Below are 24,281 nucleotides of genomic sequence, written 5' to 3'. Positions count from 1 at the left end.
CTGAAATAAATGAGAAGTCGAAGTGATCACTAGCACATACCTACTTTACAAGCTGTATTTCTGAAACAACACTGTACCATCAAGCACTTCACAATACGCAGTCATTACAGACCCATACGAACAATGCGCAGCGCACGCGAGACTCACACCCAATCAACCGAAGTATCCAAACTGAATCGTTAGTGAGCTTAGTGATAATTGAACTTTAATCTATTTCTATCCTATCTAAAAAATAATGCTGAAAAATAAAAAATAGCAACCAGTCAAAAAAAATCTGACACTCGACAGCCGCTGGAACAAAAACTGAATACGAAACTGGGCTCCAGGAATCATCAAACAAATACCACATTAATCTTATTGGTTTGAAGGGAACCGTGCTGTTCATACACTGTCACTTCTCCATTTCCATATTTGAATTCATACCTACAATACAGCACATACCTAATCTCCTGTTAAGTCAAAACATTAACTAAACAGTATTTTTTAGATAAATAGTCTACCCGGCTTCATTGTCATCACAGCGCAGCCAGAGAGACGCTTCGCTTCCGGCATCTTGCAGCTGTGCAGAGTCCATGTGTCTATGTCTTCGCTGTAATATTCGATCGATTTGTCCATTCCGCCCATGACAAAAATCTTTCCGTCCACACACGCGCTAACAGCCCAATCCCGATGTCCGATTGCGTTTTCTGAATCAACACGAATAAGAACGAGCGCAGGGCAACTTGCAGTAAAGCTTGGTAATAACCAACAAGTACCACTTCAATAGGTACAAACACAAGTACATGTTGAAGGTCTTGTCGAAGTACAAGTCCTAGTTATTAGTTAACCAACTTAAACATCCTTCGCACTTGTGACGTTTCGCTAAATGACTTCACGAACCGAGCGCTCAGCGGTAGGTATGTGCGGATAGCTATCTCGTAAAGAGAAGCTAGAGCGTCTCTCAGATCCGGTATAACCGACTGCGCGACCGATGGAAAGATGGCTGAATTATTCCCTTACAGCAGGTATATGCAACTGAGTGTCCGATTCGTGAAGCCGTACAGCCAAAATGTTTGAAGTGCGAAGGACGTATGTATTTTACATGTACAAATACGTGCATGTACAACATATAAAACTATGAGTAGCGCACATACGTTTTTTCTGCCACTGACTGGCAACGGGATCGTAGGCCTCCACGCAGTGTTCCGTGTGCGATCCACCTATATGTTCAGTAAATACGCTATAGCCCACTGTCATTAGATGAACTTTATGAGGATTATTAGCGTGGGCCTCATAGAAGAGGCGAATCGAGTTACGATAAATCGCGAGTCCCGCGAGGTGGCTTTACATGGCCAGTGCGTGTCAGCCAACTCGTGCGGCTGAGCAACCATACCAAAGCTAGATTCGCTTAGAATTTGACCTATGCTTAGACACATATCTTCAAAAGCAAATCCACTTACATCGGCTGTGGAAAATTAGCTTTGGACGGATAGAGCAGGTCTGCTTTTCAGAAGATGCCAACCTTCTGATAACAGGACAACTACCTCGTACCATACTCATTCCTTACCGATCACGTATATCAGTCCACTGAGACCCACGCAAGCAGAGCAGCGGAATCGAAACGTCGGCATGTCCACCAACTTTACCCACATGTATTCGTTGCCGGATCGTAGGAGTAAGTGCTGTTAACCGCTTGCCAACTTGAATTCACACCACCGAACACGAACAGCCGACTGTTAAACGCTACCATGGCAAATGCCGTCAGTGCCACCGGCAGATGCGCCACGGATTGCCAACGATCATACTCTGGATCGTACGACTCCATCGATGACAAAACCCGATCATGCGAATTCGTTCCTCCAGCGGCGTAGATGCGACCATTCAGCGCCGCCACGCCCATTTTACTACGCCGGTTTATCATCGGTTCGACTTCGGTCCAAGCATTGCGAACGCTATCGTATCGCCAGACTCGATCCTCGGACTGGGCAGTCGGCGAATGACCGCCACGTGCAAACAACGAGCCGTTTTCCAGCACTGCCAAGCCGGCCCCTTTAATGTTGTCTGGCAAACTTGAAATGCTCATGACACTGGAAACTGATGGTATGAAGACGTCCACGTCAGTGCATTCCCCACTTCCCAAAGCCGGCTCACCAACGTACATTCCATAAACCTATCAACCCCAAAACAAGGCTAACCCTCTTTTGCCGCAGTATTCTCCGGTGGTCGAAATAGTAGCCTTCTGCTCTTCAGCCTCATTGGATCTGGCTGCTCCATGCGCCAAACAGCTCTGTACTAATCTACCGCAATTTTCAGAGTAGCCATCGACTATTTTCCGGCATTAAAAGTTACGGGAAACCTAAGCACTTTTAAAAATCTACGAAAGCCAAGGAATCTGCTATTTTAAAATCTGGAATTCGCCGAGTTTAGCTTCTTCTTCGTTTTGTACTATGTATTGTGTAGCGCAATACGCAAAGCGGCTTTCATATTTTCGAAACTGTTATGGCTCTTCCCCTAGATACAGTACGAATATGCAAATTTTCTTACTTTTCCTACAATGCCATCACAGTATGCCAGTCAGTCAACTGACATTCTGACCTCGAATGGTCAGCGGAAGTTTCTGCTTCCTACTCCTACTTACTACCCTGCGCAGTAATTCCTAACTTCGTATGCGGTTTCTTTCATCTAAACTAATTACTCTGTAGTCCGTCTTGACTGGCTTGCTCTAATAAAATTACACTTCCTACTTAAGAGTCCGTCAAAATATATTATCAGCTTCCTGCGTCTACTTAATCACTCAAAGCAAAAGAAAACGAAGTGGCTATTTTACCGCACTATGGTCGGTAAAATAGCCTGTGACTATTTTGTCGCACACTGCGTTACAATAGCCTTTAGCTGTTTTGCCGCAGTATGGCAGGCAAAATAGCCTGTAACTATTTTGCGGCAGTTTCCGGTTGAAATTAAACTGTAGTTTAAGCTGTAGTAGTGGTTTAAACTGTAGTAGTTTTAATCCAGGAAAACCGGGTACTAGAAGGGATGAAACTATAGTTTTGAAAATTGGCAGTCTGGGACTCCAAAATTCAATTAGAGAAAATATTTTTTTTTAATTTTAGCGACCATATGTCAAGCAGGAGATGACCATGTCGGATTCACACGCATGGTAACCATGTTGCACCGACATGTTATACATTGCCGCTTATAACAGCTGAAAAAAAAGGTTTTTGTGGTCTGTTCACCTTTCATTGAATGGGCTTTTTGGCGCCAATTTGAAACCGAATAGAAATGGCTGTCAAAGTATCCTTTGCGAATAGACACTCAGTGAAGCCGTCCATTCTCGGCTAGATCCATGCGCAATATTTTGTCCCAGTTGTAAAAGAACCTTCCCAAGAATGTGCTTCCTTCCCAAGAATTCCAGCGAGATAAGTCGGTTTCCGGCAATAACTCAAATTAAGTACAAAATATGGTTCTAGATAAACGTACCTTTACGGTGGCAAATTAGCTAGGACCATAGTCACGGCATAGTGCGGCAAAATAGCAAAAATCTGTTTAAACGCAGTGTGCGGCAAAATAGCAAAAGGCTATTTTGACGCACGGTAGAAAAATGCGGCAGAAGAGCCTTAGTCTTACCATACGATTCCCGCGGTCGAGAACGAGACATGACGGGCTCTGCTTGACGGTTGGGTAGAACGCTAACAATCCCGGATGGCAGTGGCAAAGGGGGAGTCGCTGAGTTGATAAGGCCATTGAAGAGCGCCAAGAAATACTTCTCCAAGGAGACCGGCCCCAAAAAGACAACTCGCACAAACTGCAGCAGATCGGAGAGGGAAGCCTTCCGTCCGGCTTGATCGTGGTCCAGCCAGCGCAGGACCGCATCCAGCACGTCATCCTCTTTGTCCACGCGCAGATCATCCGACGTAATCAGATCAGCAATCTACAGAGTAAAAAGCAAGAGATGTCACTGTACTGTAATTCTTGATTTGCTGCGAATCAGTGAAAACTGCTGCACACCTTGTCTGCATCGATAAGCAGAAAGTCAGGACACTTTGAAATTTGATGAAAACTACGAATAACCATGGTTTTGGCTTTCGCGGCCAAGGTTAGATTATTATGTCGATCGGCCAAGCACTGAATCATTAAGGCCATGGCTAGTTCGGCTTTATTCATAACAGGCCATTTTGCAGAAGTAAGGCGCTTTACAGATTGAAGACTGCTCTATCCGATGGTAAAAACATTGAACTGATAAAATTCCAGGGTTATGAAATATAAATTTTTTAAGTTAGCTGCCTAAACTGAGTAACGATGCTAGCAGTGACTGGCCCGGCTCACCATTACGAACGCATATGCAAGTTAGCGCACCTGCGATGAAATCAATGGAGAGCACAGAATCGGGATACGCATCTTTTGTTCTACTGCCAGCCATAAAACGGAGCACTGGTCAGCGGAATCAAAGCAAACACCGAAAGACAATAGATTTTGATCACACTCAAGTGTGGTAAGAAGCGGGCAATGGCTGTCTGGATAGTCACTATGGTTTGATATGTGTGGTGGGCTGAAACATTCAACATGCCCATGAGTGATATAAACTTGCATGAACTTTCGAAGACTACCGTTCAAATTGCACCAGATAAAGTTTGAAAACTAACTCCTAATTCAGGCGATCTAACATAATTTTTAAACTTGATGCACTGGGTGTGGAAATACCTTAGAAGTATAATTGCGAGAGCGATTTTGAAAAAAATTGTTTTAACTCAAGTTATTTACGAAAATCGAAACCCTAAATGTGTTTTTTTAAGTTTGTGAAGTTTAAAAAATTTTTTTCAAAAAAAGCCCTCGCAAGGTGCAGGAGGTCTACGTTTACGATTTTCTGGGTGGACTATCTAAAATTCTGTATGGTTGCCTGAAGACTAGTTAATTTTTTAGCGTGATTTATTCAGTTCACATTTTAAACTGTGTGTTTAAAGCCAAACTGTGTGTTTAAACTGTGTGTTTCCGGTTTTAAGTTGTGAATTTTTCTCAATTTAAACTGGATATAACAAAGTATCAAAAAAGAAAATACGATTTCAAAAAACTTAAAAAACCGACCTTCTTCATCTGAATAAAGCCAAACGGCAGGGTGTAAAAGGTGGCAGTGGCACCTGCCACGCAGTTGCCACCGGCAATGGCATGCGCCATTTCGCGACTGGCAAGCGGTAAAACATGGCAATTTTCAGAAATGCAAAAACAGCTAGAAATGGTTGTGCGACCAAGAAAATTCAGTTTAGAAAGAAACAAATTTCAAAGGCAGTGATACCGCTTATTTTTGCATACCCCGGCGTAAGACCTTTACTGTGTCCATCAACACAGTGAGCGCTGCAACACCGTACAATGTTCTAAGTTATTACAAAAAGTGGGGTATAAATTGTGGCAAATGCACCGACTCACCTAACTGCATCTGCCACACATGGCTTCTGTTCACGTGGCAGATGCACTTATTCCGTATGTTAATTTAAAGTTTTCCTTCTCTGTGTAGCCACCGTTTCATCGGTAAACTGCATGGTCACTTCTTGAGCTTGTTGGTATTTCTTAGGTTATTTAGGTTTCGTTGATTTCTTAGATGTCTTAGGATTTATTTCTTAGATATAAATTTCTGATGTGACGTGAGCTATGGTTCGAAAATTAGACGGGTGCAAACTGTAACATATCGATATCGGCTAATGAAAGTATTCAAAATTGAAATGCAAAAATTGCATTTAGGTTCAGTTTTGTATGTGGCAAAGTGTTCATTTCCCGGGCAGACATGGTAAGTCGTAGAGTGTTTTCTCGTCGTAAAATCTGTGCCCGGAACTCGGCTACCAAAACAATGGTACGGTTGAGGCTGATTTTGTTATATCCCAGACCACAGAGTTTTGAATTGTCTTATTTTCGAATCTGGGTATCATAGATTACAAATACTTTTTTTACGAACATAAGCAGTTCGTTTTGTAACTGCGATTTTGTAGTACGGATTCTACGATGACGATTTTGTAATTCTATCACATCAGACGCAGAAGATGTCCATGAAGATCTAGTAATGAGCTGAAGTTGAAAATAAAAACGGTATTTTTAGTTTTCTGATGATTGCAGTTTTATAATTTCTTTAGTTACTATAAAACATAGTATAGTATATTAGCGGTTGCCAGTTGCCATGTTTTACCGCTTGCCACTACGCTGCCAGTGCCAGTGGCAATTGCCAGTGGCAGGTGCCACTGCCACCTTTTACACCCTGCCAAGCCAAACTAGCCATGGCCTTAAGCAACTGGAGATATCCATGTGACTTTCCATAAAATCCCAGCACAAATCAGCAACGGGTCCAATGTCCAGAAACAGGGCCGCTGTTAGAATCGGCTGAACATTATCCGCATCGATCCGGATTTCCAGCGTGTAGGCATAATTGATTAGCCTGAAATTGTTGCACAGAGTAACCAATTATTATATATTGCCTTCGTCAAAAATTAATGTTATGATTGGAAATGATCTATAAAGTCTAATTGTTCCCTTTTTCAAACCGTTTCACGTTTCCCTTTGCTTGCCTTAAACACAACTACAATCACAATCACCAGGCCCACAATCACCAGGAACCCCGCAAGAATCGTGCATTTGATCACATTCAGTTTAACGCCGTTAGTGACTTACTCGTTCAATGTGCTCGTGGAAATGTTCTTTAGTTGGACGAACGATTCGGAAGACTCTTTGAGGCCCTTCGTAAACATCGTGCGGAAATACGGACTGTGCGCGCTGAGAACGTTACGATGACAGGGAATGCCAGCCGACGAATCCTCCGCGCCTTTCACCATAACATCACACAGGGCCCCCTTGGCCTTCGTATCCTGTAGTTCCCGAAAGAATTTTTCGGCCATGACAGAGCAAGTCTAATTTTGTTTTCACTGAATCTGGGTAAATTGCACAAATACCAGAATAAGTACTACGCAGTTATCGAAATCCTTCTGCTCAAAAACAACACGAAGTAGTTCAGCGCGACAAAGACCAGCAACTGGCAGACCGCTGGAGTTTTAATGTGCGCACAAGCGCGGATGACGCTAAGCTGTGTGAGAGATACAGTTTATTCTAGAGACAGTCGTAACGGTGCGCCTCATGGAAAGTGCCGGTGCCGGACGCCTTCTTCAGCGCTGTGGGCGGTTGTACATGCAGGGAGCACTATTCGCATACAGAGTGTAAATTGCACTACTGTCCGTCTGTCAGCTGGGTCTGAGTCACTCTGATTTGCGCTTTTGGTCTATAAGCAGTAAGTTACTTTATTGGGTAGTATACAAATGAACACTGGTAAAATAGGCAGTTTATACTGAACACTAACAATAAGCAGTTATTAAGCGCATCCAGCCTTGTGGAAATTACTCCAACAGTGGCCCAGCACATATTAACGAATCTGGCACGAGAACTATTACGAATGCGTTATCCCGAAAGCGTTTTTGCATATGTTGAATAATTCGTGACATTTTGTAGCAGAATGATTTGTAACATCGAGGTGAAACTTGTTTGTGTGCGCAACGATGACAGCAGGAAATTTCCAAAACTTTTAACGCAATCAAGTGTACAGAGTACCAAAATGTCTGATTACTTTAAAATGTAATAGTCTTCTTCAAATTCTGCACTTATGTACACAGTGAGCGGACATGAGTTTGAAGATGGTTTTGCGCTGAGTTCGAGTAGCACAGTTTTCCGGATTTTAAATGTTCTAAAGTGTTGTGGGGTGCTCGAAAGCGAATGGATCCGCTTGTACACAAATTTGGTACGATGTCCCGGTAGGCATACAGGTGGTACCAAAACTGAAAGGCGCACTGTTGCAACCATCCCGACTGTTCGGAAGCTTGTACGCGTTTTAGTAAACAAAGTTTGTTTCACAAAGAACAACAGAAGTAGGACGCACCACAAGGACACTGCACCACACTTTCCAAACAGAGCTATGTACTCTGTACATCACGGACCAATTCAATTATAGCATCAGCGATTGTGCTGATTTGTGCAAACGTCAAAACAAAGCAGAATCTACAGTCTATGTTCCTAAACACTTAATGAAAGTCTGTACTGTCTGCACACCGCTCAAAAAAAGCCCTGTCCAACACGGAAATTCATGAAATCAGGCAGTAAACAATTTCAAGAATCCCTTTCTAAAACCATCACCATTCTAGAACGAATCCATGGCTTTTTAAAATGCTCTAACTCGTCAAACGCTCCGACACTGGAGTAATCAAACCGCTAACCAAAAGTGCCACCAAGACCATTTTCGGCTACAATTATTCACAGTGATTTGCCGGCGTTCAAGGTCATCACAGCGCAACCCGTGAGTTCTCTCTCTTCCGGCATCTGGCAGCTGTGGAGAGTCCATGTGTCGGTGTCTTCGTCATAATATTCGATGGAAGTATTCTCAACATATTCTTCAGGTTCATCCACTCCACCCACAACATAGATCGTTCCCCCGACGCAGGCACTGACCGCTGAGTAGCGGTTTACTATCATATTTTCTGAAAAGGTATGAAAGAAAACGCAATACCGTTACTACACGAACGTGATGTCAGTCGTGTACGGAAAATTTGCGCACTCTTTTTATGCCACTGATCGGTAGCTGCATCATAAGCCTCCACACACTGTCCAGTTTCAGCCGCATCCGCCGACCTACCTGCAGATAGCATCTCGTTTATCATCATATGTACAAATATAAGAGGAGAAAAACTGGCAAGCAGGCGGTCAGTCGTCCGCTGTGCAAAACAAAAATTACAACAATAACCAGTGCACAACCGAGACGCATTCAGTACGGACAAATATCCAACACTGCGTTGGAAGAACCTTATAGTTTCGTCACTGATGATTCTAGGTAAAGTTCATAAGCCGGCTACTGCCATCCCGGACCGCTCCGATGTGGCGTGCCAGATCGAGAAATCGAAGCATCTGTTAAAACTAAGCATCTCCTTTTGCCCTTTGCATCCAACCATGTATAACTCATTTAATGCATTACGATTTTAGTTAGTCATACTGCACTGGACCATAATCCTTACCGATTACGTAAATTAGTCCGCTGGGGCTCACGCATGCCGTACACGAACGTCGCTCCGTCGGCATGTCGGTACGCCTGGTCCACACATCTTCCACAGGGTCGTAGCAGTAGACACTGCGGACCTCTTTTGATTCTGCAGTTTCTCCTCCGAATACAACAGCCGATTATCAAAGACCACAAGCCCGAAATCCAGCAGCGCGACCGGCAGAGGTGCCACCAACTTCCATTTGTTCTGTGTCGGGTTGTACACTTCCACGGATGACAAAGAGACGGAAGTCACGCGACGACCCCGTGTTCGTGCTCGACGATCAACACCGCCCACAACATAAATACGCCCATTAAGCGCCACCACGCCCGCTCCGTAACGTTTCTCTCTCATTTCTTGGCGCTCGTTCCACGTGTTGCTGCTTGTGTCATACAGCCAGACCCGGCGCTCCGACAGGCCCTTTGACCGTCCTCCGCATGCCAAGATGATACCGTTCTCTAACATCCCCAAGGCAGGCCCATCAAAATTTTCTGGCAGATACGTTAGACGCTGCACGACTGACGTTGCCGGTATGAACATCATCAACGCCATACGAGTTTTCTTTCCATTCTCTTTAGGATTCAACTGACCAACGCAAATGACTGCCTTTGGCACGCCTGAAGTCAGAAAAACGAAAGCAGTGAACGACTTGTCACTATCAATGTAAAAGGGAACTTTTATAATTTACCGTACGATTCACGGGGGCGACATCGAACTGTGATGGCGTCCGCTCGATGGTTAGACAGTGCACCAGTGCTCCTGGACTCCAGTGATAAAGCAGCAGCTGGTGAGTTCATAAAGCCGTTCAAGTTCTCCCGTGGCGTAAGACTAAGGAAGTCTATCCGCACAAACTGCATTACATCAGAAACATGCGCCTTCCGTCCGGCATGGTCGTAATCCAGCCAGCGCATCACTGCATCCAGTACGTCATCCTCCTTTTCCACGCGCAAATCGTCCGAACCGATCAGGTCTACCATCTGCAAAACAGGAGATATAACTGCGCTGCAAAACTCTCAGTGTGATGCGAATCAGTGCACCTTCTCCGCGGTGATGAGTAGAAAGTCAGCACTCTCTGAGATCTGGCTAAAGTTGCGAAGAACCATAGCTTTGGACTTCCTGGCCAATGGTGGATTGTTAAGCTGGTCGGCCAAGCAGTGCACCATCAAACAATTGGAGATATTCATGCGCTCCGCCACAAAATCCCAACACTTTTTAGCGACGGGCAGAATGTCCAAAAACAAGGCCGCTGTTAGAACTAGCTGAACGTTGTCCGCACTGGGCTCAAATTCCAAAGTGTACGCGTAGCTTATCAATCTGGAAATATTTGAGTACTGTAGCTCTTTTGCCTTCGTTAAACACTGACGCTGTGGTTGTAGAGTAGTTTCTACTTTAAACATAACGAAAACATTCAAATTATTCCCTTTCATAAACCCTTTCCCTGTTATTTGTTCCCCAAACAGGCAACAGCCGCAACACAGCCACAAGCAACCCGCAAAGAACCAAACATTGGTATATACTGACATCAACGCCGTGTGCAACTTACTCGTACAACGTGCTTGTGGAAATATTTTTAAATTGAACGTTGGGTTCGGAAGACTCTTTCATGTCCGTAGTAAACATCGCGCGGAAGTAAGAACTGTGCGCGCTGAGAACGACGCGGTGGCATGGAATGCCAAATGATGAATCCTCCGCGCCGGTCAAAACAATATCACACAAAGTCCTCGTTGTCTGCATATCCCGCAGTTCTCGAAAATATCCCTCAGCCATGAGAGAGGAAACTTCAACCGTAGTTCAACGAATACTTTCTATAAGTATAACAAAATCGTCTAATTATCTGTGCATTAGTACCCTGCAAGTATGAAATCGTCTGATTACTGGTAACTATGCATACAGTTCTGATAGTGAGAGACGAGAACTAACCAAATGACTAAATATACCGTCAAAGTTAACTCTTTACAGTTCTGGCAGATGTACTTCTTTTATTTCAATAGCTGGATAACAATATCAAGGTCTAGTTACGATTAAACAACTTAACATTCTCAACAGTGCCAATCACAGAAGCCGCGTTACCACGTTGAATTGCTAAGGAAATATTCTGTTTCAAATATTCAAGACTACGAATCTCGCCGGTTTGTAACAAAACCCTCTTTCCAATCTCATTAACAATCCTCTTTCCCGATGTACCCCAACTGCCGAAGGTTTCGAAGCCGACAGCAGCAAACTCGTATAGTCCTGACATGAAGCTGTATTTCCGTATTTTCTCGGCTTCAGCCTGGTCAGCGGCCGCTCCAGCCTTTACACATGTATGATTGGCACTGCATCATTTCAGACACGTGCATATTAATTCCATGGAAAATATCAGTGCCGGAAGTTGCCTCCAGAGCCCTCTGTGTGCGGTTGCCCAGCGCACACACGATTCATAATATGTATCGCAAAGCACGGCACTCACCGCTTGCCATTCCTTGGCTTAGAGATGGCAGCGGCTGGCTGAAAGCCGGCTAAGCCGCGGCTTAGCCGGCTATTAGCCAGCCGGCTAAGCGTTTTTGGAAGCCGTAGCCGACGACAGGCCGGCTGTCTACGCCGGCTAAGGATTCCAGCCGGCTGAGGCTTAGCCGGCGGCCGCGTCGGCTTAGCGGCTTGCGCGGCTTCGTTGTCAAGCGATTGGCGCCCTCGAAAAAACGCATTGCGATTAGCGCAAGGCGCCGCACACTGTAATTCTGTTGTACGTTTCGCCGTAGTTCGGTTAAACTGTTAAACCATCAATAACTGCTGGTTAGGCAGGAATTCCTGTCTCGCGAATGCACATTTGAACAGTGCTCAAGGCTTGGCTTCACTCCCTGATTGTTGCGAAAATCAGCTCTAAAATGATCTTACAATTTTTATTCAATCTCGTAATGCAGTTCTCCTTGTTTTGATACGGTTTAAAAATTTGATCCAGATTCTATACCAAAAAGAATGGTGATTCTGTATGAATTCAAACAACTGATACGGATGTTCGAATTCTTTAATATATCTATCTAATGACTTCGAGGTCATCATATGCAACTAGTAGCACGGAAAAATATGCTCAAATCGAATTCCATAAAACTCGCGCTGTACTTCTGTCATTACCGTCATCTTAAAGATGTACGCTTGGCCGCAATCGAGGAAGCTAACGAGATGTGCGTCATCAAACACTGAATGATATGAGGACGTCTGTTATGTGCTCGGGGACGGCAGTCGCCTGGCAACGTTCGCTCAGCCACAATAAAATAATTAGTCTTATTATTTACAACAATTTTTCAAAAGCTGCAGGGCGGTTCAACAACTAATATTGGAACGGGCTTTTACTTTACAGTTATTATTCTTATGATCTATCTTTCTGAATAACGAACAACAAAATTGATAAGAAACAGCCGCAGAAATAATAAGTCAGTCCTTTAAAACTGCTTTACGAAAACGACTTCAAGGCTTCAGATTCAACTAAAATGAGAGTCATTAGTTTCGAATGGTATGCGCGCAAACGGTTTTCACGGCAGTGTATATTATGTAAATTTAGCTGCACAGTGCCATAAGGCAATACAAACGTGTTATGAGTGCGCGAAAGCGGAAGTTTTCGTACATGTACACGAATTTGGTACCATGTAGCCGTACCGGGTTACTTCCCTTAACTACGACTCTACGAGTAGTCATGTTTCCGCATTCTGGGCACTTGCACAATAAGTCTTTGCATTTCCTGCATGTCCCACTGAAGGTTAAAGCGCCAAAACGTCTCAGATGTTTTGGACGGTTACACGCCGTTGCGGCGTTTTTGCCCGAGTGTACAAATGCGTATATACCGGCGGGCGTATAAATCGTTAACTAGTATACAACCGAATTGAATCACAAAACCATATTCAATAAGGGCAAGATTTTTGACACAACTGGAACAAAATTAAAGTACACTTCGTGTTGCGCTTCGCCCCGCCTGGTTGTGTTTCAGCCACCGCAAAACCGCATCCAGCGGAAGAGTATGGTTACGCAGATTCACCGGTCATTTCCGACGTTAAGACGTCGGAAATGTCCAAAGTATCGGTCGCTATTAATTTGTCTGGAGGATCTGTTGCTGAAATTTTTGGAAATGTGTCTTCCACGCAGAGTTAGGCAGAGGCAGCAACAAATAATGGTTACTGTAACATTATACTTATTTGAATGTTTTATAGTTTAGGTGCTTGGTAATTTCTCTATTTAGTTAAGTCGTGATTCGGTTATTTTTTCTAGGTTTATTTCTTGGCTTTTTTGTCCTACCAGCCTGTTGGGGACATCGTGCTCCCTAAGTTAACGAGGGATGCAGCAAAGCAGTCAGAAGCGCCCCATTGTTTCCGTATCGGCGTAGAAGAATCCACCGGATGGCTGTCGTGTTTGGAAATTGCTCAACGAAACACTTAGCCCTCATTTCCTTGGTTTAAGGGTATAGTATAGTAAGGTTACATTTGACCAGCAGGACAGATCTACTCAAACCGTGAAAAATCCTTAACGATAACCTTTTCTGTGTTGCTTTGATTCGATTCGTTTGATTCGGCACTAACAGCGCGGTTATTCGTTTTTAATTGTTTTGGACGTGTTGTTAATTTAGGGCACTAGAAGGGTTGGGACTACATTTTTGAAAATTGCAACTCCGCAAAGAAAAATTGAGTTTCAAGAAAAATATTCTTTGACATTTTAGCGACCGTATGTCAAGCAGGAGATGACCACGTCCAACTAACGCGCATGGGAACCATGTTGGGCCGACATGTCATTACATTCCAAAAATAAATTCGTAAATAGATAAATTTGAATAAATTAACTTTTAAATAAATCAAATAAAGGTTGGGAAGTGGGAGGCAACCAGGACAGCCAGAATCCATACATTGTAAGCTCCACTGTCCAGTACTGGTATGAAATGTCGGTTGAGAGAAGTTTTCCTGGCATATCAGACTGAACGTCGACGTCTGGAACGTCTTGCAACGTTTTTTTTGGAAAGTCCTGTTTTAGTTTTTTAACGTGTTTGTTTCGATTGTCTTTCGGAAGGTACTACGTTTTTGCTGTGTCAAAGATTAGAAAAATTCCTACAAAAGAATTTTAGTAATATCCCTGCCACTGATGCAGGTGACGTGCAGCTCCCCTGTCTTCTGTATAGCCGCATTGTGTCCGTAACTCGATGCGTATTCCCGTGTTATTATTGCTGCAAAATCTGGTGTATAACCTTTGTTTCAACTTATACGAAGAAATGCCCCTTGAAATTAAATATCCGATAACTAAGAAAAGCATGTAGGACAACAGTTCCAGTCGTCAGAACAACTAACAGTTCCCATCGCATACAAAAGTCGCTTTCCCGCGATTAAATTTCACATTAGTGTTGTAAATAATGAACATACACTACGTAAGTTTTACTACAAACAGAATAACCATGAGAAATAATCCATACGAATACTACTCCGAGCAAGAATGTCAACAACCGATGCTACAGAACACGCACCGAACCGACACGCAACAGTGCTCCCGGTCCCAGGAATCCGCTTCTGGATATTACCGATGACCCGCTTGCGAGGATGTTATTTATCGACTCCATCAGCCAGACTCGCACCTGCAAGGAACAATACACTCTTATAACGGCGAACAAGTGATAGCAATGCGATGGCCATTCACAACCAAAAGACTTCGATGGGATGCTACTTCGATGATTTTTGCATGCCGGGGTCGGGGTCGCAAAGTGAGTCGTTGCATCAACAACGCAAAACCAAACTGCTACGATCTGTTAATTTCATCGACCTAGTGCATTTTGTGTTAAATAAAACTTTATTAACTTCTGGGAAAATACTGTTTTTTTGCATTTCCATGGGTTTAAGGAAAAGGAACATCCTTAAACCCGTGAAAATGCAGTGTTATTGAATTCTAGAGATTTGTCTTCCGTGTGTACCAATCCCGGTAATTTCGGATCTCTATGACAGTAGTGACCGGAATGCGAAGACGAATTGTGAATGTAAGTTGAATGAAAAGAAATCCAAAATCACGAAAGCACTGACAGACTAGTAATCTTTACGAATTGTATCGGCTGGATGAAATACTACTTGATTCAACCCACTTGGCTTCATTGACATTACAACGCAACCGGTGAGATACTTCGCTTCCGGCAGAACGCATTTATGTAGGGTCCACGTGTCGGTATCTTCGTTGTAGTATTCGATCGACTTAGTGGTTCCGCCAATGACAAAAATCTTTCCGTCCAGGCATACACTGACAGCGGAATCCCGAAGTTCGATGGTATTTTCTAAATCAGTTCGGAATTAGGGTTACAGATTTAAAGCGGACCACACAAAATGGAGCAGCTGACTGCACCACAAACTGACGATAAACTAATGGTCTGTCGGTAGAGAGATACAGAAACGTACGTTTTTTCTGCCACTGATTGGTAGCGATGTCATAGGCCTCCACGCAGCGCCCGTTCTCAGGGTTATACCCACCTGCATGCACGTTCATTAAAATTATGGTCGGTTGAGAATCAACGGAAGTTAAATTACTGTTGAAAATGCTTCTTCCCTACATAAGATTATCACATTAATTCATTCGTTGTTGGTTATTCGCTTATCGCTGGGCATCGCATGCCCTGCAGTAGCGAAGGTGCTTATGACGTCAAAGCAGAGCCGTGATATGATGATGTCTTTCACCACCGCAATACAAAATAAAAAGAGACCGAATAAACCAGGCACAATCGGTGGTGCTCGCAGCAATCTGTACCACCCCCGGCGTCACTTAACTTTCACAGTTGTAATTCACCTCCGCCAATGGCGGTAGACTTCCAGCTCTACAAACGGCACTCCTGCTTGTCTCGCATATCGGTAGCGGGTAGAGAACGACTCACCCGAATTCAAGAATGCTATAAATGCTTTAAGACTTTCATAAAAATATTAAGTGTGGTTCGAGTAGTGGCAGGCGCTTAATACAAATATAACCGCGCAACCGAGCGCATGCAATGAGAGGACACAAGGCGAATCCGCGCAGCCACAATTTCTGTTCTACCGTAATTGACATAACGGGTAACGACACTCGTTCCTAACCTTTTACATACCGATCACATAGATTAGTCCGCTTGTACCCACGCACGTAGTGCAACGGGACCGTGGTGTCGGCATGTCGGCCATTTGGCTCCATTTATAAGTGATTGAGTCGTAGCAGTAAGAGGTCTGCACGATATGCTGACGCGAATTCGTGCCACCGAACACAAATAGTCGATTCTCAAAGGCCACCATCGCGAAGGCTGTCCGAGCATGAGGCAGACTAGCCATTAAATCCCAATCATCTCTCTGCGCATCGTACAACTCCATCGACGACAATACCCGACGATCCGAGGCAATTCCTCCGACAGCGTAGACGTGGCCGTTCAACGTCGCCGCACTCAGTTCATAGCGATGATGGTTCATTGACTCGACTTGGGTCCATGTACTTTTCGCTGTATCATAGCGCCAGACTCGGTCTTCCGAGGCGCTGGCACCAGAGAACCCGCCACATGCCAATATCGAGCCATCCTCTAACAGCGCTAAGCCGGGAGCCACAATATTGTCTGGGAGGTCTGCGATACGCAGAACACTCGACGTTGATGGTATGAAAACATCCACAGATAGAGTATCCCCATCGTCGCCATCCAACTCACCAGCGCAAACAATGGCTTTCCACAAACCTATCACCACAGAATCAACGGTAAAAAGCCATGTTAAATCTGGGAAGGACAGAACTGATATCCTCCCCCAAAATTCCTTAATTCGACCCTCGACAGAGTCAGATGCGCCGCTTCCTGCACGTTGCCGCCGGAGACACGGCAGCTGGAGGTCAGCAATTGTACTGCAGTCATTTTTAGTTAGGACATATTGTAGCCGTACAAATGAGATCTGTAGTGAAGATGTACATCTCATTGGTGCTAGTTCAACCGGAAACATCTGAATGTGTACTTGTACGAGATTACCAGTTCTAACGTGGATTTTCTAGACTTCTGAGATTGTTTGAATGTTCTGAAATCATTCTTGCTCTTGCCCTTGCCCTTGCTCTTCCCCAATGACTTTTCAGCTGATTAAAAATGTTTGTGCACTTTGACAATCGCGCCGGTATCGGTTAACATGCTCGCAATTGCATAACTGACTTTTGGGTAATTCGCTAACTCGTAACATCGCCGACGGTCACCGACGAACCATCAAACCTCGTTTTATCGTGGTACGGGTGTGTAACCCACTCCACTAGTGGCAGCTTAGAAGTTGCCGTTGCAATATTATCATGTAAACTATGCAGATTGAGATCTATGTTGCCCCGTATGGGATACACTGAACTAGCGAACTATGTCCTGGCCCGGATACCTTATACTGTCATACTTCGGCCGGTTGCAACATCCGTGTCACCGTTTCTGCATCGTCGGTTTCTGCTGACAAAATTGTCCTGAATGTATCCTAGTCAACACTTTCTAGTCATAAAGATTTGTAGATACTTTATGCTTTTCGACCATTTACAACCTGTTTCCTAATTTTTGACTCGGAGGTGAAAACAAGGGCTCAGTTACACACAGCCTTACCGAGAGTGAGTGTGCTTTTGGTTTGGTGCGTTCACATAGATTCATTCACATTTAAATCAGCGAGATGGTCAAAGGTATGCGTGCAACGGTAGTACAGCAAGTACAGGCGCATATAACCACACAGTCCACACTCACTGCAGTAAGTTCGAACTAAAACTTAGGAAATTGACTGTATTATCGCCAACGGCCCCGAGGACCTAAATAGAAGTATAAACTAGCAACACTGTCTCACCGTACGATTCGCGGGGTCGACATCGAGCCGCGATTGCCCCTGCTTGACGTTTCGGGAGCTCACGGTTAACGCCGGAGGGCAAATCGGGAGCAGGCGCGCTGTTAACGCTATTCAAAAGCACCAAGAAATACTGTTCCAGGGAGGTAGGACCCAGGAAGCCGACTCGCACAAACTGCAGCACATCGGAGAGCTGCGCTTTTCGGACGGTTGTGTCGTAGTCCAGCCAGCGCAAAACCGCTTCCAACACGTTATCCTCTTTGTCCACGCGCAGATCGTCGGATGCAATAAGCTCGGTCAACTACAAAAATGGCTTCTGAATTCTATGGACATGCTATAACCGAAACATCTCCTCATTGTTTTGAACCAAGGACCTTTTGTGTGTCGATGAGTAGGAAGTCAGCGCTCCGTGAGATTTGGAGAAAATAGCTGAGAACCATGGCTTTGGCTTTGGCGGCCACGCGTGCATTGCTGTGCCTATCTGCCAAACAGTGAATCATCAAGGAACTGGAGACATCCATGTGCTTCTCCACAAAATCCCAGCACAAGTTGGCGACGGGAACAATGTCCAGAAACAGGGCCGCAAGCAGAATTGACTGGACGTTGTCTGCATCAATCTTGATTTCCAGTGTGTAGGCGTAATCAATCAGCCTGGATAAATTAAGTCATTGCGGAAGGCAATAGCAAAACGATTACGGCAATCAATTTTATTTGCAATAAACTATAATAATATAACAACAATACAACATTATTATACCCACAAGGACCATGTGCGGGTGCAACTTACGCTTTCAGAGTGCTCGTGGAGATGTTGTGGAGCTGCACACTGGATTCGGACGACTCTTTCAGACCACTCGTGAACATTGTGAGGAAATACGAGCTGTGCGCGCTGAGTACGTTGCGGTGGCACGGAATGCCATCTGACAAATCCTCAGCGCCTTTCATGACGACATCACAGAGAGCCCCCTTGGCTTTCATATTTAGTAGTGCCCGAAGAAATTCCTCAGCCATGACAGAGGATGCTTGGTCTTGGTTCAATGGATAATGCTGGAGTAGTTGGTAGGAAAAAGAAGTACGGTACTAGTTCTGGGTAAACTCGGTTCACAATCAACGTAGAGAATTAAATGCACTCCTTCGAAATATCTGATGTCTGGGTTCCTTTTTAATAGCTTTATGTTAGTCTGCACCGAGCGCGAAGCGTGAGGTGCTACTCTATGCCTTCGTCAAGCGATGCACGCATTCATAGTATTCCGTAGCAGAGTATACGCTTCCCGTAGCAGAGTTAGTCTGTCGCCCACGAAAAGCGTCGGTCACGCTTTTCCAGTTCCACAAATTTTCATTTCCATTGGCAGTGGTATTTCATAGCGTACGCGCTGTTTCAAGGATGTCATTAACATCGTTTTCTAATGGTATTGGAAGCGCGCAATAATACTTGGTGTCGTTAATACTTTAGCACGAAATTTTCTAGTCAGAATTTCGATAAGACCATTTGTTTTTATCCACGGCGAAATCTTTTTTGAATGTCTTCCTAAATGTAGTGTTCTGTAGTGCTTTACTGAACGTTATTTCCCAGATTGACAGTAGATCACGGGATCGTAACAATAAACTGAAACACGCCAGCGCAAAACTTGCACCAGCGAGCTTATATTACATATACGCTGGTTACACCATCCCGGAAGAGCGCCATCAGAACTGGGTTCGCGGTGCGCCATGTCGATTCGTAGTTGCACATTCCCAGCGGACCGGCGCTCGCGCTCGGTGCAATGATGTGGTTAACAACCACCACTAGTTTATAACTAATTGGACAATATGACTGTATGAATAACTGCCCTTGTTGTCGACTACAAGTCATTAAGCTGCAATCTATCCAGTTAATGGCATTATGGCAAGATTGACACTCGATGCCTCAACCGTATATGCCATCCTTGGGCGGGTGGCAAATCAGCCCGGAATGTTAGGAAATCAAACACCTCCACGTTTTTCGGAACCGTGATTCATGAATTCGTTCTCTTGTGCCCAAATCGAGCTATATCACTCTACTGCTGGATTATTTCCCGTTGATTGCCCGGCTTCATTGCATTCAAGAAGTCCAAAGAACCGTTAGTAACGAGTTCGGAGCAAAGATACTGTATTCAAAAACACTCACAAAGCTGGATTTGAACGAAATTTATTGTCTTCAGCACTATCCGAGTGAACTTTTAATGACAGTAGATTGTAAACATTTCACATAAATAAAAACCAAATATCAAAGCAAAAAACAATACTTCGAAGTACAGAAGTGTACGTAGCGCCCGCGAAGCACAGTATGCAGCGGGGAAAAAAACATGTCTTCCAGAGGAGGATTTGCCAACACGCGCTGAATGGGAACTGCACCACGGCAGTGCTCCATGAATTTATTTAACGATTATCTCGGCGCTCTTCAGGCAGAATACAACTACTGGTCCCCTTTGTCAGTCAAGTGCGAACCTACAATGAATGTAGAAAATCTGCTGGTAAATCAGCTAGTACTATTATGGCGTTATCCCCGTTTATTACCCGGCTTCATTGTCATCACAGCGCAGCCGACCAGGGAATTAGATTCCGGGATCTGGCAGTTGTGCAGCGTCCACGTGTCCGCGTCTTCGTCGTAATATTCGATCGATCTGTCTTCTCCGTCCAGGACAAAAACCTTTCCGCCCACGCACGCACTAACAGCTGTAATCCGTTGCCTGATGGTGTTGCCTGAATCACCAAGTAAGAGATGTATCAGGCAGCGACAAAATATCCAGTCACGAGTGCCGAGCAGCAAGATCGAGCCGTCGGCATATCGGCCATTTTATTCCACAAGTTCTCTACGGGATCGTAGCAGTAGACACTGTCAACACTTTCCCCATGTGCGTTCAGTACGCCAAATACGAACAACCGTTGATCCAAAGCCAGCATGGCAAACTCCTGAAGTTCATCCGGCAAAGCAGCCACGAACTGCCAACGATCTTCCTGTGGATCGTACGACTCCATGGACGACAGTAACCCATGATCAGGATCCAAGTCATCACCCCCCGACAGCGTACACGCGGCCGTTCAGCGCTGCCACACCCATTCCATAACGCCTTTGCTGCAGTGGTTGGAGTTCCGTCCAGGCATAACCAGCGTTGTCGTAACGCCATACTCGGTTCTCCGAGGCCTCAGGGCCACTTCGTCCGCCGCATGCCAATAACGATCCGTTCTCCAGCACCGCCAAGCCGGGCGCATCAATGTTGTTGGGCAGACTAGCGAAACGCAGCACACTTGACGCGGATGGCAGGAAAACAATCACAGAAGAAGACTCCTTCCCATGTTTCAGACTCCGCAACGCAGACAACAGCTTTCCTGAATCCTACCACCGGAAAACTGCCGGTTACTAGCAGAATCAGAATTAAAACTTTAATGGCGCAAACTAGTCAACAAAGGAAAAGACAGGAATACCGTACCGTAGGATTCCCGGGGTCGACATCGAGAGGCGATGGCTTCAGTTTGACGGTTGGGCAGGGCACTGGCCATCCTGGACGACAGCGGTAAATCCACGGCTGGTGATTTGTTAAGGGCATTGTAAAGCGCCAAGAAATACTTCTCCAGCGAAGCAGGACCAAGGAAAACAACCCGCACGAACTGCAGCACATCCGAGAGATGCGCTTTTCGTCCGGCTGGGTCGTGATCCAGCCACCGCATCACCGCTTCCAGCACGTCATCCTCGTTTTCCACGCGCAAATCATCTGACGCAATCAGATCGACCATCTACAAACAGAGGGATCAACGGGGCTGCAATAATACTTTGCTGCAGCATAAACTAAAGTGGTTTGCACCTTTTCTGCATCAATGAGTCGGAAGTCCGCGCCCCGTGAAATGCGGACAAAATTTCGAAGGACCATGGCTTCGGCTTTTGCGACCAATCGCGCATTTTGATGCCGAACGGCCAGACAATGAATCATCAAGCAACTGGCGGCATCCATGTGCTTCTCCACAAACTCCCAACACAAATAAGAAACGGGCACAATGTCCAGAAACAGGGCCGCTGTCAGAATCGACTGAACATTGCCTGTATTAATCTGGATTTCCAGTGTGTAGGCGTAATCAATCAACCTGAACAACGAAAGTCTTGATTGAGGCGTTAGCTCTCCCAGTGATAAGGTCATAGCGCACTTAACAATAAAAGTACGTCCATAATTTTATCGGTTAGTTACCCTTCGAAAACTTCGCTATAGTCTCGGTATACGAGTAAAATTGCAACAAGAATACAGAGGAGTGAAAACAGGACATTATTATATGATTTCGGCAACTTACTCCCTCAGGGTGCTCGTAGAGATATTCTTCAGCTGGATGTTGGATTCGACTGATTCCTTCAGTCCGCTCGTAAACATTGTGTGGAAATAAGAGCTGTGCGCACTGAGTACGATTCGGTGACACGAAATGCCAGGTGAAGAATCGTCCGCGCCTTTCAGCATAACATCACACAAGTCGCCTGTGGACTTCATAGCTAGTAGTCTCCGAAAGAACCCCTCAGCCATGTTTGATCAGGTAGATGTTGGTATTTGGTAGCAGCACGGTCCTTCTAATTCAGATACACGTTTAGATGCTATGGTAGTAGACTGGAATAGCTCGAATATCTCTCGGCTCGCAATCAAAGTTGAAGACTGAATGTGCATTTGGAACTTCAACAACTGCGAAACCGCCGAAGGCCGGTAACTACTCTAGGCTGACTGGAAATCCTATAGCCGTATAGCGCTGGCAGGCGACCACAAATGCAATGACTATTCGAAAAATTTATAAATCCGACTGACCTTGCAGTTCGATTAGTATTTAGTTTTAAGTATTCTGACTCCCGGCTAGTTGAAATGCAGTACAACAATCGCCCTTGTTGGACTGCGACTGCAAGTGCATTAGCTTCACTCGATCCAAATGCCTTTTGAATATTTTTATTGGTCGGCGTATCATCGTGTACGTACTGGCTTCGCCAACCAATAGAAAAATTCTAAAAGCTGTACACATCTAACGCCGCACGGGTTCGCGTCTGCTAGAAATGGAGTCCCACGCACTCGACATAACCCACGTTCATCCCGAACAACGCGTCCTCCAGGTGGCCCTGCGCCTGACTCAGTTCAGCGTTGCGGTAATTAACATATTTCTCAGGAGCCGATACAAGGTTGCGGACATCCACTTTCCTCAGTACTTCCTGGGTTTCCGCTACCAGATGGAAGTTCTGGTTCCGTAACATCGTTGAAAACACGCTGATACGCTGATACGGCGCTGATGCTTGCTTATCCGCACAATCCTGATGCCTGTGATCTTTTTCACAAGGATCACAGCTTCGTACTCGCTTTCTTAGGAATATGATTTGTGGGCGGCGGTGGCATTTGGCCCATCACTGAAAAAGGTTATAGGTGGACAGATTTTTTAAGAAAGCTCTTAGGCATGCCTGGCATGGTAGTCGGCGTAAGCTATTGTGTGACGCATCTTCGACTGATCGTTAACCACGACAATTACCACGCGTGAGCCCAGGACACTTGGAAACTTCTACCACTGTGGCGGAAATTTCGCGATTATGGCGGGTTCATGAAGCACTGTTCTGTTGAATTTCGGTTACCGCACCATGTGGCAGACCTGCCTTTGGGAGTGTTTGCTTTAATTTCTGGCATTGTACGATGGGAAGCAAATCAGTTTATCACGGTAAGTTAGCCTATTCAATGATGGTTTACCCAGTCGGTGTAGCGTTTGATTTGATTCAAGAATTAAGGGTTGCATTAGACCAATGCAACCCTTATGTCCAAGATAATTGTGGATATATCCGGAAACGTTGTGGATACATCCTATATCCCGGGGCTTTCTCGTGGATATTACCATCCTTGATCCTTGGCATTAGCAGTTCAAAACGGACGCAACAACGCTTAATAGCTCACATCAAGGCCAACGTAAACGTACTTTAAGTTTAAAAAAAATAGCGGTTAGCAACAACACTGCGTTGCCGCGGCCTGACAAGCGCACTGTTCAGCGCGGTTTTTTGCATATTATTTCAGTGCAATGATAAGGTGAATCGGTCGATTAGGACTTTACGTATACATTAGAGAGATTCATTTCTGTTGGCTTACCGCAAATCAGACTTACCAAAAGCCAAGTGGCAGTGAGTAACAACAAATGGCGCGTAAAAAACTACCCAATAATGCGATAACATAACAACTGTCACCGCCGCGATAAGTGAATGACCGAACTTACACTAAGTCAGCCTGTTGATAAACAACCGAGTGCATGTACTTTATGCATCTTCCCATCGCACATGCAAAAAAGGAGCACGAAAATGTTACTGTAGATCTAATTACTTGTATCTGCAATACATTGGTAAAGCTAATTATTGCCGTCTTGAATGACTACCTAGTTAGCATTAATATTGCTTAATTGATAATTATTGCACGAAATTACCACCTAACTAGTAATGAATGCCATCTCGAAGTCATTAAAT

The 24,281-nt window shown here is 44.8% G+C and overlaps 5 protein-coding genes across 5 annotated transcripts; all 5 read right to left on the bottom strand.

Annotated features, from left to right (window-relative positions):
* Positions 1–268: 268 nt before the first annotated feature.
* Positions 269–1,611, bottom strand: LOC129592402 (kelch-like protein 18). Its single transcript, XM_055488425.1, has 4 exons — positions 1,547–1,611; positions 1,134–1,199; positions 501–686; positions 269–423 (listed from the first exon to the last, which is right to left on the bottom strand). Exons 1-4 carry the CDS (start codon positions 1,608–1,610, stop codon positions 392–394), a joined length of 348 nt encoding a protein of 115 aa, XP_055344400.1. The 5' UTR covers position 1,611; the 3' UTR covers positions 269–391.
* A 412-nt stretch (positions 1,612–2,023) lies between these two features.
* LOC129592393 (kelch-like protein 2) lies at positions 2,024–6,950 on the bottom strand. Its single transcript, XM_055488411.1, has 5 exons — positions 6,628–6,950; positions 6,270–6,394; positions 3,985–4,130; positions 3,604–3,907; positions 2,024–2,149 (listed from the first exon to the last, which is right to left on the bottom strand). Exons 1-5 carry the CDS (start codon positions 6,849–6,851, stop codon positions 2,127–2,129), a joined length of 822 nt encoding a protein of 273 aa, XP_055344386.1. The 5' UTR covers positions 6,852–6,950; the 3' UTR covers positions 2,024–2,126.
* A 1,300-nt stretch (positions 6,951–8,250) lies between these two features.
* LOC129592392 (kelch-like protein 5) lies at positions 8,251–10,772 on the bottom strand. Its single transcript, XM_055488410.1, has 7 exons — positions 10,573–10,772; positions 10,067–10,343; positions 9,718–10,006; positions 9,127–9,646; positions 9,006–9,079; positions 8,552–8,629; positions 8,251–8,474 (listed from the first exon to the last, which is right to left on the bottom strand). The coding sequence occupies exons 1-7, from the start codon at positions 10,761–10,763 to the stop codon at positions 8,251–8,253; spliced, it is 1,653 nt and encodes a 550-aa protein (XP_055344385.1). The 5' UTR covers positions 10,764–10,772.
* Positions 10,773–14,472: 3,700 nt separating this feature from the next.
* On the bottom strand, positions 14,473–18,790 carry LOC129592390 (kelch-like protein 3). The gene is made up of 7 exons (XM_055488409.1): positions 18,600–18,790; positions 18,187–18,463; positions 17,879–18,113; positions 16,678–16,704; positions 16,096–16,596; positions 15,112–15,297; positions 14,473–14,613 (listed from the first exon to the last, which is right to left on the bottom strand). Exons 1-7 carry the CDS (start codon positions 18,788–18,790, stop codon positions 14,582–14,584), a joined length of 1,449 nt encoding a protein of 482 aa, XP_055344384.1. The 3' UTR covers positions 14,473–14,581.
* A 2,053-nt stretch (positions 18,791–20,843) lies between these two features.
* LOC129592389 (kelch-like protein diablo) lies at positions 20,844–23,042 on the bottom strand. The gene is made up of 4 exons (XM_055488408.1): positions 22,864–23,042; positions 21,634–21,910; positions 21,257–21,565; positions 20,844–21,167 (listed from the first exon to the last, which is right to left on the bottom strand). The coding sequence occupies exons 1-4, from the start codon at positions 23,040–23,042 to the stop codon at positions 20,844–20,846; spliced, it is 1,089 nt and encodes a 362-aa protein (XP_055344383.1).
* Between the last annotated feature and the right edge of the window lie 1,239 nt (positions 23,043–24,281).

Source organism: Paramacrobiotus metropolitanus, unplaced genomic scaffold (genome assembly GCF_019649055.1).
Source record: "Paramacrobiotus metropolitanus isolate TYO unplaced genomic scaffold, Prichtersi_v1.0 Parri_scaffold0000052, whole genome shotgun sequence".
In the NCBI taxonomy this organism is placed as follows: Eukaryota; Metazoa; Tardigrada; class Eutardigrada; order Parachela; family Macrobiotidae; genus Paramacrobiotus; species Paramacrobiotus metropolitanus.
This window is presented reverse-complemented; position numbering and strand designations above follow the sequence as displayed.

What these genes read in the sequence shown, in the direction of transcription:
- LOC129592392 (XM_055488410.1), bottom strand. Translation starts at nt 10,763, where the DNA reads ATGCAGACAACGAGGACTTTGTGTGATATTGTTTTGACCGGCGCGGAG. An exon ending in TACTCATCACCGCGGAGAAG is followed by an intron (nt 10,007 to 10,066) that starts GTGCACTGATTC and finishes CCTGTTTTGCAG; the next exon opens with ATGGTAGACCTGATCGGTTC. An exon ending in AAACTGCAGAATCAAAAGAG is followed by an intron (nt 9,080 to 9,126) that starts GTCCGCAGTGTC and finishes TGTGTGGACCAG; the next exon opens with GCGTACCGACATGCCGACGG.
- LOC129592390 (XM_055488409.1), bottom strand. Translation starts at nt 18,790, where the DNA reads ATGAAAGCCAAGGGGGCTCTCTGTGATGTCGTCATGAAAGGCGCTGAG. An exon ending in TACTCATCGACACACAAAAG is followed by an intron (nt 18,114 to 18,186) that starts GTCCTTGGTTCA and finishes CCATTTTTGTAG; the next exon opens with TTGACCGAGCTTATTGCATC. An exon ending in CGGACTAATCTATGTGATCG is followed by an intron (nt 15,298 to 16,095) that starts GTATGTAAAAGG and finishes GAACTGATTTAG; the next exon opens with AAAATACCATCGAACTTCGG.
- LOC129592389 (XM_055488408.1), bottom strand. Translation starts at nt 23,042, where the DNA reads ATGTTACGGAACCAGAACTTCCATCTGGTAGCGGAAACCCAGGAAGTA. An exon ending in ATGAACGTGGGTTATGTCGA is followed by an intron (nt 21,911 to 22,863) that starts GTGCGTGGGACT and finishes TTCGTTGTTCAG; the next exon opens with GTTGATTGATTACGCCTACA. An exon ending in CCCGGGAATCCTACGGTACG is followed by an intron (nt 21,168 to 21,256) that starts GTATTCCTGTCT and finishes TTCCGGTGGTAG; the next exon opens with GATTCAGGAAAGCTGTTGTC.
- LOC129592402 (XM_055488425.1), bottom strand. Translation starts at nt 1,610, where the DNA reads ATGCCGACGTTTCGATTCCGCTGCTCTGCTTGCGTGGGTCTCAGTGGA. An exon ending in TGGACTGATATACGTGATCG is followed by an intron (nt 1,200 to 1,546) that starts GTAAGGAATGAG and finishes CTGAACATATAG; the next exon opens with GTGGATCGCACACGGAACAC. An exon ending in TGTGATGACAATGAAGCCGG is followed by an intron (nt 424 to 500) that starts GTAGACTATTTA and finishes GCTGTATTGTAG; the next exon opens with GTATGAATTCAAATATGGAA.
- LOC129592393 (XM_055488411.1), bottom strand. Translation starts at nt 6,851, where the DNA reads ATGGCCGAAAAATTCTTTCGGGAACTACAGGATACGAAGGCCAAGGGG. An exon ending in TCCACGAGCACATTGAACGA is followed by an intron (nt 6,395 to 6,627) that starts GTAAGTCACTAA and finishes CAACAATTTCAG; the next exon opens with GCTAATCAATTATGCCTACA. An exon ending in GTGCTGGGATTTTATGGAAA is followed by an intron (nt 4,131 to 6,269) that starts GTCACATGGATA and finishes TTATGAATAAAG; the next exon opens with CCGAACTAGCCATGGCCTTA.